At 41.0% G+C, this 12,371-nt stretch overlaps 1 protein-coding gene across 4 annotated transcripts in view; it reads left to right on the top strand.

The window, feature by feature from the left end:
* Positions 1–12,371, top strand: part of ARHGAP24 (Rho GTPase activating protein 24) — a 625,449-nt gene that overhangs the window by 603,978 nt on the left and 9,100 nt on the right. For all 4 annotated transcript variants that reach the window (XM_006867733.1, XM_006867735.1, XM_006867736.1 and 1 more), the window contains one exon: positions 8,130–9,207. In XM_006867733.1, the coding sequence (XP_006867795.1) occupies positions 8,130–9,207 (1,078 nt within the window). The remainder of the gene's footprint in view (positions 1–8,129; positions 9,208–12,371) is intronic.

The raw sequence follows: 12,371 nt of genomic DNA on the forward strand, positions 1-12,371 counted from the left end.
TGACTTAGTCATTTGTCATCTGTGTGACTTTGAGAAAGCAGCTTTATCTCTCTGAACCTTGATTTCCTTATCTGAAAAATGTTGATAAGACAAAATGTTGATATGACAAAATGTTGAAAATTAAAATGAGAAGACGTAAGTGAAATATTTCTATCTATCACAGTGTTGATTAAATTCTTAACATGCACAAGCATCACACGAGGATATTGATAAAATGGAAATTCTGATTCTGTAGGTCTGCAAAGGACCCTGATATTTTATAGTTCAAAAAACTTTCTGGCGTCCTGGTGTAGCAACTATATAGGATAAGCACTGGACCACAAGGTCATTTGAATCACAAGGTAGGTGGTTCAAACTCAGCAGCCGCTCCTCAAAAACCCTATATAGGATCTCTATGGGTTATGTGCTCTGGTAGCGTAGTGGTTACGAATCGGGCTGCGAACCTTAAGGTCAGCGGTTCGACACTACCAGCTGCTCCGCGGGAGAAAGATGAAGCTTTCTACTCCCCTAAAGATTTACACCCTCGGAAACCCTGTACAGGGTCGCTATGGGTCGAAACCGACTCGACGGCACTTAACAACAACAACATGAGTCGAAACTGACTGGACAGCACCTAACAACAACAAAAAGTTTCTAGGTAACGCCAGTTACTACTAGTCTGTTATTAATGTTGTTGTTGTTAAGTGCTGTCCAGTTGATTCTGACCCAGAGCGACCCTGTATAGGGTTTCCAAGGAGCAGCTGGTGAACTTGAACCACCGACCTTGCAATTCAAACAACTTTGTGGTCTGACTCATTAGCCCACAGTGCCACACCAGGACTCCAGTGTCTCCTTGTTCTTGTTGTTGTTGTGTGCCGTGGAGTCAGTTCCGACTCATAGCGACCCTGTACAGGGTTTCCGAGGCTGTAAATCTTTACAGAAACAGAAAGCCTTATCTTTCTCCCACGGAACAGCTGGTAGTTTCGAACTGTTGAATTTGCAGTTCGCAGCCCGATACGTAACCACTATGCGACCATAGTCCCCTAGTAGCTGGTTAAAAATACAAGATCTCAGACCTCTTCTCAGACTTAATGAATCAGAATCTGCATTTTAATGTGGTCCCAGGTAATTCATGTGAACATTAAATTTTGTGCAATCTTGATGCAGAATCAGACCTGGCACAGGTGTACCTACAGACCTATGCCTACACAGTGTAAATATATTGTAGATTTTGAATCATCACAGCAAAAATGTGCAGGATTTAGATGGATAGAACGTACTTCTTCTGCTATTAAAATTTTGAGTTTAAACACCCTTGTCCAGATGTTACTTTTAGCTAGTGTGAACCTCACCAGGTCAGGTTTCTATTCCCTAATTGAGTGATTAGAAGCGGTTTCAGTTAAAATATGCATTGTTAGAAGACTTTGTCACAATTTCCTTTACCAAATCTCAGGTTTTAAGTATTTTATATAGAAACTACATTTACTAATAAAAATGAAACGTGTTCTCCTGTGTATGTTGATCAAGGATTACCATTGGGAGCTTCTTATCAGCATGATATAAGGATACTTAACTCCTCAAATTGACATGTTGTCATTAATAAGTGCTATGGAGTTGGTTCAGACTCACAGCGACCCTCTATAGATTTTCCGAGGAGCAGTTGAATTTCAACTGCTGACCTTGCATTTCAAACCAACCTTGTGATTCAATGCTTTATCTCACAGAGCCACACCAAAACAAAGAAACTTGATGTTTACATTGGCCAATACAGTTTTATTGTGAATACATTGAAGAAAATCATATTGAAGAAGTTTTCCAGGCAATTAGGGATTCCAACTTCTGTTCTCGAAGCCTGGCTGATGGCAGTCAGTGGCATTTGTGACAGCCAAATCAAAATATAGACAAAGGGGCTTTGGAAAGTTTGTGGAAAAGTGGAATTAAAAAATAATGGCATTTTTCTATGAACTTTTTGAAGGGTATCAGTTTTCTATCCACTATTATCTGAGTTATATTATTTTCTGTAACTGTGTAAGGCATTGATTTCTAATTCGTATTTTACAGAAGAGAGCAAAATAGGAGAATTAGAAAGGAACACTAATCCTCATGTTTTCATTTGTACATGAGAGTTACTTTCTCATTAGAAGAATTTTTCCTAGGTTAAAATGACCTGAAGCTTTTGTATATTTAGTGACAAATTCTCTCATTATTTGTCAGAGAATAGCTTAATTTCTTCTTCATTTTTAAAGGATAGTTTTGCTGGATGTAGAACTCTTGTTTGACAATCTTTTAACATTTTGAATATGTCATCCTTTTGCGTCTGCCTTACGTAGTTTCTGATGCGAAAATAGCTGTTACTCTTTTTGTTTTTGTTGTTGTTGTTGTTGTTACTTTTTATTGTGAACTGAGTGAAGGTTTACAGCCAAGATCACCATTGTTACATTCAACAAATCATACACTTTGTTTCATCTCAATGGTTACAAACCCTCCAGGCAACAACAGTTATCTCACTTCCTCCCTGTGGTTCCTGTTTCCATTCCACCCTCCTTCCTATCCCTTCTCAACTTTGTCCTTAGGAAAATGTTGCCCTTTTGATCCTGAATCATTGGCCATTCCATGGTGAGCATATCTTGCCAGTATTGCTGTCCTATCCCAGAAGCTTATTTACTACTTGGCTGAAACTCAACTACGAGGGTGAGTTTCTTTCCAGACCTGAAGGGTAGTCAAGGGCCATAGTCTCAGGTTTCTCCAGTACATCCAGTCTTTTTCATTATTAGTGAATTTTTTTAAATTTTATTACCTATTTACTACTATTTTACCTGGGACCCTCTAATGTGATCCCTTTCAGATCAGTCGGTAGTGGTACCTGGGCACTGTCTAGTTCTTCTGGTCTCAGAGTCTTCTGGTCTCAGAGTCATAGAGACTGATGTTCGCATGTTCCGTTAGTCCATTGGACTAATTGATTCCAAGCCTCTTTGATTCTTATTACTTTTCTTTCTTCTGCACATGGAGACACCAACAACTGCACCTTAGACTGCCACTCATAAGCTCTCAAGATCCTAGATGCTACTCACCCAAGCAATATGTAGAACATTGTCTTTGTGGACTGTGTTACATCCACTGACTATGGTGTCTCCTGAGACTGTGATTCTTAGTCCCCAGGCCCATCAACTCATTGCCTTAAGATGCTTGATAATACCTAGGGAGTTTTTTTCATTTTGCATGCTGTATGCTTTACCACATTCATATTTGTGTTTGCAGAAAGGTAAATGCTCATGTACAAATACTCTTTCAAACTGTTATATATATTTAGGGAATATATATATATGTGTGTGTGTGTGTTGTTGTGGTTGTTAAGTGTCATCAAGTTGGCTCCAACCCATAAGAATCCTGTATAGGGTTTCTGAGGAGTGGCTGGTGAGCTTGAACCACCAACCTTGTGAATCAAACAGACTCTGCAGTCCAGCACATTAATCCACAGCACCATACCAGGACTCCATGTATATATGTATGCATGCATATATAGCCCACTCTTCCCCCCTTACCCATTCAGCCTATGTTTCAATCCTTGTATCTATGCACAGAACACTGGTATTCCAGGGTTTTATATGTATCATTATTTACCTCTATGCCCTTTAACCCATGCATACCTCCCTGTCTCTTCATCTGTCTTCATCATTCTTCTGCCACCCTACCTCTTCTTATATATTGCTCCACCCCCCTTCTTGTATATTGCCCTCCCCATCACCCAAGCTAACATGTGTCTACCCTCTAGCCTGTGAATTAACACTTCCCTCCCTCTCACCTCCAGTAATCATCAAAGAATGGTAGCTAATTGCTACCATGAACAACTGCAACTCACCCATGCAGAATATAGAACACTGTCTTTGTGGACTCTGTTATGCCAGTTGACCATGATGCTCCCTGAAACTATGATCCTAAGGCCCCAGGCCCAGAAATACATTGTCTTAAGATGCCTGATAATATCTACGTTTTCCTCATTTTGCTTGCTGTATGTATGCTCCACCACATTCATTGTTGTTTTTGCAGCAAAGGTTAATACCCATGTACAAGTATCCTTTTTCAGAACTTTATATAACTGTAGGTATACTGTCCAACCTGTGTATCTGTCCAGGTATCTACCCACAGAACACCATTGTTCCAAGTTGTATATATAACATCATTTACCTCGATCCTCTCTGGCCCTTGCATATCTCCCTGACTTCACCTGTCTTCATCATTCTTCTGCTAACCTCTCACTTTTTGTATATTGCCCTCACCTGAACTAACATATGCCTGCTCTCTCCCTTGCCTCCCAACCCCAGCAACCATCAAAGATTATTTCTGTTAGTGTGAAAACCTTTTATCGAGTTTTTACAATAGTTATCACATACAATATTTGTCCTTTTAATTCAGCATAATATCCTCCAGCTTGATCCATGTTATAAGGTATTTCACAGATTCATTTTTATTCCTCATTATTGCATAGTATTCCATTGAGTATATGTACCAAAATTTGTTTGTCCATTCTTCCATTGATGGGTATTTAGGCTGTCTCCATCTTTTTGTTACTGTGAATAGTGCTTCGTGCATATATCAACTCGTTTCCTGTCTCTTATTTCTTGTGGGTATATACCAAGTAGTGGGATTGCTAGGTCATTAGTCTTTCTATTGCCAGCTTTCTGAAGAAGCGCCATATCATTTTGCACTGAGTCATGCCTTCTTTAGACTTGGTTTCCTTCAGTTCTTTTAATACATTTATGGTACTAATTTAAAATATCTTTCTGGTGACTCCAATGTCTTGGCTTCTTCAGGGTCAGTCTCTACCACTCTTTTCCTGTGTATGGACCATTGTTTGTTTTGAAACTCTTTATTGTGACTTGAGTAAAGATCATTTCGTACTTTCTGCTCTGCGTGTATTATTATTTGTTTTGATCAATTGATATTTAAATGACATAACATTGTGGGAAATCTGAAAATTTGATCCTCCCCATCCCTAAGTCTGGTTTTCTTTGCTGTCTGTTGCCTATTGTGAGTTTGTTTGTTGCTGTTGTTAGTTTTGACTCATAGCAACCCTAAGTACAGCAGAAGAACACACTGTCCAGACCTGCACCATTTTCACAATCTCCTATATTAAGCACATGATTACAGCCATTGTGTCACTCTATCTAGAGTTTTCCAACCTAAGGGGCTCATATTCTGGCACTATATCTATCAGACAGTGAAGAGGACTTAAAACACTTACTGATGAAGGTCAAAGAGCACAGCCTTCAGTTTGGATTACATCTCAATGTAAAGAAAACAAAAAAAGAACGCATTACCATCAAGTTGATTCTGATTCATAATGACCCTGTATTTGGTTTCCAAATATATAGATCTATATAGAAGCAGATCACCTTTCTCCCTTGGAGTAGCTGATGGGTGTGAACTGCTGACCTCTCAGTTAGCAGTCCAGTGCTTGTCCTACAGTGCCATCTGAACTGCTTTGATTATCTTGTTGTTATTGTTGATAAGTACTGTTGAATTGGTTCCGACTCATAGAGACCCTGTATAAGGTTTCCAAACAGTGGCTGATGGGTTTGAACCAGCAATCTGTGGTTTGAAGACCATTGCTTATTCTATTGCACCACACCAGGACTCTTTGTTGTACTTGTTGTGTGCCGTAGAGTCAATTCTGACCCATAGTAACCCTGTATAGGGCTTCCGAGGAGCGGCTGGTGAGCTTGAACTGCTGACCTTGTAGTTCAAACTGACTTTGCAGTCCAAGGCATTAACTCGCAGCACCACACCAGTACTCCTTGTTATTGTTTGTTGTTATGTGCCATCAAGTCAGTACCGATACATAGTGACCCTATGCACAACAGAACAAAACACTGTCCAGTCCTGGGCCAACCTCACAACTGTTGCCACACTTGAGCCCATTGATGCTGCCACTTTGCCAATCCATCTCATTGAGGGTCTTCCTCTTTTTCTTACCTAACATGACATCCTTCTCCAGAGACTGGTCCCTCCTGACAATATGTCTGAAGTATGAGAGACGAAGCTTGGCCGTCTTGGCCTCCAAGGAGCACTCTGGCTGCACTTCTTCCAATGCAGATCTGGTTATTGATTATCGTATCAGTGAAGAGAAATTCTATTAAATACCTCAGAACCAATAAATCCCCAGTCCTTGCCAGGGAGCTCTGAGTGAATTTTGAGCAATCCACAGTAATTCAAGATGTTTGCAACTCTTCTCTAAATACCAGTTTCTACTTTTGCAAAGTATCAAGGTTAACACTTAGAACCTCCCTGATCACTCCTGAGCTTGGACACAACCCAAGACATGCAAATAACCATAAGCATGCAGGTGTTCTTCTAAATTCCTAAGACTATTCTAGAGTTTTTCAAAGTGCATTGTATACATCTTACTCCCAATATTTTCCATTTGAGCTTTTTAGATAGCCTATTGTTTGTTCCAACTGTTAATCCAGTGTTTCAGGCTACTGTGAAATTAAAGAAAAATGGTGCTGATGGTTTTTGAGTAATGTCCCTGGGAAACAAACAAAATTTCCTAATCATGTGGAAGACAAGTCTTATGAGTGGAGTCTTCCAGACAACCACTTGTTGATACTGTTCAGTGCCATCAAATCCATTCCAATTCATAGCAACCCTATATAGGGTTTCCAAGAAGCAGTGGGGAGGTTTGAACTGCCAATCCAGAACACCACACTAGGACAACCACTAGACTAGTAAGATAATGACAATTACCTGGGAATTAGTCTTTGAAGGAGTTCTACTTCTACTCTTGCTGCTTTAATGGTGAGAGTCCTAATATGGCAAGGATAAGCATTGGCCTGTTAACCACAAGGTTGGTGGTTCAGACCCAACTGTCACTCTTCAGAAACCCTATTAGGGTCACTATGAGTCCTCAGAAAACTTATATAGGGTTTCTATGAGTCAGAACTGACAAGACAGTACTTAACAACAACAATATAGGCAGTGAATTTTCAAAGTTGCTTGCAAAGTTGGGAGATGAGAATAAGGCAAGTTAAAATGCCACAGAACTTGTTCTTCTTGATCAGCTGGTTTTCTTGAATAAGGTAATGCACTTAACAATAACAATAAAAACATTACCATGAGAGTCCTGGTGTTGAAATTTTTTGTTTGTGTGTTCACTGAATTTTTAGAGGAGAGGATGTTTGCAGATTCTTAATCAGCCATTTTGGATAAACTTCATAAAATATCCTGGAGTTTTCTAATGATGAACAAAAACAATATGAGGTTTAATTGGCACTGTAGGATAAGCACTGAACTGTCAACTGCAATGTCAGTGGTTCAGATCCACTAGCCACTCCTCAGAAACCCTACACCACGAAGTCTTTATGTGTCAGACCTGACTCAGTGGCACTTAACACGCACACATATGCTCAGACATAAATTATTAAGATGGACCATGTATCCACTAAAGGTTGTGTAATATTTTGTTTAGAAATATGATTAAAGGATCTTGATGGTTTGGCCAATTGTCAGATGCAGAAGACAGAGTGACTTCCTTTAAAAAACATTTTTTTTTACATAAATAAATGGCATGCTTGTAAGAAATGTTGTTTAATAATGAAGATTAAGATCCTAGTCTTTGGAAATAGTCTATTTGAAGAAATAATGGCTGACAACTCCCCAAATTCCTAAGTCTGTTCCTTAATAGCTTTATGACTTTGGCAAAGTTACTTAACCTTTGCAATACAAGATAATAGCAATAGCTTTCCACAGAACTATTTTAAAATCCAAATAAACTAACAAAAGTAGAGTGTATGGCATAGTTCCTGGTGCATATTAAATACTCAGGAAATTTTAGCTTCTAATTCTGTTTTGTAGTCCTGGTGTGGCATGTTAGGATAAGCACTTGACTACAAGGTCAGTATGAACCACAAGATCAGTGGTTCAAACCCACCAGTTGCTCCTCATAAACCCTATATGGGGTCACTATGAGTTAGCACTGACTCCACGGCACTCAACAATGACAGCATTTCCATGTTACCTTTAAGAATATAGATCGGCATTGCTAACAGTTATGCTTCATGCTCACTTAAATGTGGTTCTTTAAGAATAGCATTCAAAATAGAAAATAAATCAACATTTTTTACTCATAGTGTTTGTTTCTTATGTTCCCCCAGGTACTGTGGTGGTTCAGCAGTTGATGTCAATGATGATTAGCAAACATGATTGCCTCTTCCCCAAAGACACAGAACAACAAAGTAAACCCCAGGATGGAGTGAGCAACAACAACAATGAAATTCAGAAGAAAGCAAACATGGGTCAGTTACAGAACAAAGACAACAATAATACCAAGGACAGCCCTGGACGGCGATGCTCTTGGGACAAGTCAGAGTCTCCCCAGAGAAGTGGTGGGGATAATGGATCCCCCACAGCTCTATCGGGCAACAAAACCAGCAGCCCTCGAAATAGCGTTCACAAGCTGGATGTCTCTAGGAGTCCCCCTCTCATGGTCAAAAAGAACCCAGCCTTCAATAAGGGCAGTGGCATAGTCACAAATGGGTCTTTCAGCAGCAGTAATGCAGAAGGTCTTGAGAAAACCCAAACTACCCCCAATGGGAGCTTACAGGCCAGAAGGACCTCTTCACTGAAGGGGTCTGGTACCAAGATGGGAACACACAGTGTGCAGAATGGAACAGTGCGCATGGGCATTTTGAACGCTGACAGTCTTGGGAACTCCATGAATGGTCGCAGCATGAGCTGGCTGCCCAATGGCTATGTGACTCTGAGGGACAACAAGCAGAAAGAGCAAGCAGGAGAGTCAGGCCAGCACAACAGGCTCTCTACCTATGACAACGTCCATCAACAGTTCTCCATGATGAACCTTGATGACAAACAGAGTGTTGACAGCGCCACCTGGTCAACTTCTTCGTGTGAAATCTCCCTCCCTGAGAACTCCAATTCCTGTCGCTCCTCTACCACTACCTGTCCAGAACAAGACTTTTATGTTGGCAACTTTGAGGACCCTGTTTTAGATGGTCCCCCACAGGACGACCTTTCCCATCCTGGAGACTATGAAAACAAAAGTGACCGGAGAAGTGTAGGGGGTCGAAGTAGTCGTGCCACCAGCAGCAGTGACAATAGTGAGACATTTGTTGGTAATAATACCAGCAACCACAGTGCACTGCACAGTTTAGTTTCAAGCCTGAAACAGGAAATGACCAAACAGAAGATAGAATACGAGTCCCGGATAAAGAGGTGAGGAATATCTGCAGCTTGCATCTACGTAAGGGTGTTGTAGCTTTCATATGATGGGCAGGATCCCACAGAGGCCTGCTTCTACTGAATCTAAAGTCAAAGGAACCCAAATCCAAGTCTCAGTTTCACCATTTGTGAGCTCTGGGACTTTAGGAAACTTCAATCTCTGTGAGCTTTGGTTTCCACATGTAAAAATTCAGAATCTACTTCAAAATCTTGTAAGCATCCAATGAACTTTGTCCTTGCAATATAGAAAGTACTCAATAACGTTCTATTTTTATTATTCGATAAGTGCATTGATGTTAGAAGACTGGAAGGTGAAGAGCTGTAAGGAGATGAACAGAGAATGATTAGTGAGCTTGTTAATTTTCACTGCTAAGAGGAGGATGTTGTTGTCAAGTGCCATCGAGTTGATTCTGACTCATAGCCCCCCTGTATAGGGTGGGCTTGGACCACCAACCTTGAGGTTTCAACCAACCTTGTAGTCCAACACATTAACCCACAGTGCCACACCAGGATGGTCAGTTCTAATTCATAGCAACCCTGCACAGGGTTTCGGAGGCTGTAAATCCTTACAGGAACAGAAAGCCTCATATTTCTCCCTTGGAACTGCTGGTAGTTTGGAGCTGCTGACCTAGAGATTATCAGCCCAATTTGTAACCATTATGCTCCCAGAACACAAGGCTGTTGCTGCTATTAAGTGTTGTTGAGCTGAGTTGGTCCCAACCAATAGTAACCTGTATAGGGTTTCCAAGGAGCAGCTGGTGAGTTTGAATTGCCAATCATGCTGTTCAAACCAACTTTGCAGTCCAGCACATTAGCCCACAGTGCCACACTAGGAGTACTAGTAAATTAGGATAAAATGAAAACAAAATAGAAGTAAACTCACTTTTTTTTTCAATGTTTCAAACATCGGATGCTCAGAGAGTACCTACTGTCTGTCATGCTCAGGTATGCCTCTGAGGATTTAAATAAATCAAACAGATTAAATCGCTGACTCAGGGAACATGCTTGGATTCTACTGGGTGAGACAGATGATAGTAAAATAGGTCATATGTTAGGAAGAGGTAAGCAGGAAGAGGCTAAGTTTTAATGCAGTGTAAATTTAATTACATAACTGGTGGTGGTGGTGGTGGTGGTGGTTATGTGCCATGAAGTTGGTTCTGACTCATAGCGATCCTGTACAGGGTTTCCGAGGCTGTAAATCTTTATGGAAGCAGAAAGCCTCATCTTTCTCCCTTGGAACAGCTGGTAGTTTTGAACTGCTGACCTTGAGGTTCACAGCCCAATTTGTAACCACTGCCTACCAGAGCTGTTTAGATGACTGGTGGAATATTAAACAGCAACAACAACAACAAAACAGAAAACAACAATAACAACAACAACAACAAAACCAAACAGGAAACTTAACTGTGCAGGTACTGCGGGAAAGAGCACATGCAAATGTCCCAGGACGGGATGTGAGCAGGCAGGAGAGCAGAGGGAAATGAGCTCATAGAAGAAACACAGGGATCATGTTAAAGTCTGGTTTTTACTGTGAGCTAGGAATCCGTGAATGTTTTGGAGAACAATGATGACATGAAGTATATTCACATGAACAAGGGAAACCATAGCCTAAATCAAGAGTGTTTTAGTTACCTAGTGCTGCTATGACAAAATATCACAAATTAGGTAGCTTTAAAACACAGAAATGTCTTGTTTTGGAGGTTAAAAATACAAAATCATAGTGTTGGTGGGAGGGCTGTGTTCTCCTTGTTCAGGCTTGTTGTTGTTGTGAAGTGCCGTCCTCATAGCGACCCTGCATAGGGTTTCCAAGGAGCTGCTGGTGAGCTTGAACCACCAACCTTGCAGTTCAAACATCTTTACAGTCTGGCGCATTAACCCACAGCACCATACCAGGACTCCTTGTTCAGTCTAGGGGAAGATCATTCATTGTCTCTTCTGGCTTCCGGCAGCCTCAGACATTTCTTGGCATTCCTTGGTTTGCAGATGTAACTTCCCATACTGCCTTCCTCCTGTCTTCCTCTGCTTCCGTTTCTGTTCTCCCTTTTAATAAAACAGCACTCAAGGGATTGAACTCCTGGTATGGTGCTGTGGGCTAATGTGTCAGACTGCAAAGTCGTTTAAACTGCAAGGTTGGTGGTTCAAGCTCACCAGCTGCTCCTTGGAAACCCTATAGAGGGTAGCTATGGGTCAGAATTGACTCTCGATTTAACAACAATAACAACTCAAGGGATTAAGATTAGGACCCAACCTACTCCATTATGACCTCATTGAGAACAACAACAACAACATACAAGTATTTCCAAGCAAGACTACATTCACAGGTACAGGGATTGGGACTTCAATTTATTTTAAGGGGAGCACAATTCAATCCATAATGGGGAGAAATGAATATGATTTCTGAGGAAGCAGTTGTGATAAAACCTAATTCATTGCAATTGTACCTTGCCATATAATGTCCAAGGTAGAAATTTCCTAAGCAACTTTCTCAGAGTAGCCACCACGACAAGATAGATAAGGAATACTGGTTGAGTTCTCCTGGGAGTCAGATGCTCCATTAATCTCAGAGGCAAGAATGCAAAGAATGGAGCCCATTCACCACCATCCAGTGATTCCCTCTCCTGATGTTGTTGTTGTTACCATTAGGTGCCATAGAATTAACACTACTCATAGCGACCTTAGGCACAGCAGAATGAAACACTGCCCGATCCTGGGCCAACCTCACTACTGTTGCCACACTTGAGTCCATCCATGCTGCCACTTGGCCAATCCATCTCACTGGGAGTCTTCCTCTTTTTCTCTGAGCCTCCACCTTACCTCACTAAATATAAATTGGTCTAGAAGAAGCCTGAGCCTCACCACACTTAGCACCTTCACCACAGCCACAGAAACGCTACAAATATGTCTATATTCTCTGTTCAGTGACTTTGAAAGGCAGAGATACTGAATTATCAAGTCATCAACTGGCACAATGCTGTTTAGCACTGAGAGCTCCCTAAATTGGTCTGACCCTGTTTCAGGCTGTGTGATTTGGTGGACCTCTCACTTGCTACATGGACATTCTAAGAACTTCAATAGTATATATATGTGTGTGTGTGTGTGTGTGTGTGTGTGTGTGTTGTTGTTGTTGTTATGTGCCGTGGAGTTGGTTCTGTCTCATA

The sequence above is a fragment of the Chrysochloris asiatica genome, unplaced genomic scaffold (assembly GCF_000296735.1).
Source record: "Chrysochloris asiatica unplaced genomic scaffold, ChrAsi1.0 scaffold00109, whole genome shotgun sequence".
Lineage (NCBI taxonomy): Eukaryota > Metazoa > Chordata > Mammalia > Afrosoricida > Chrysochloridae > Chrysochloris > Chrysochloris asiatica.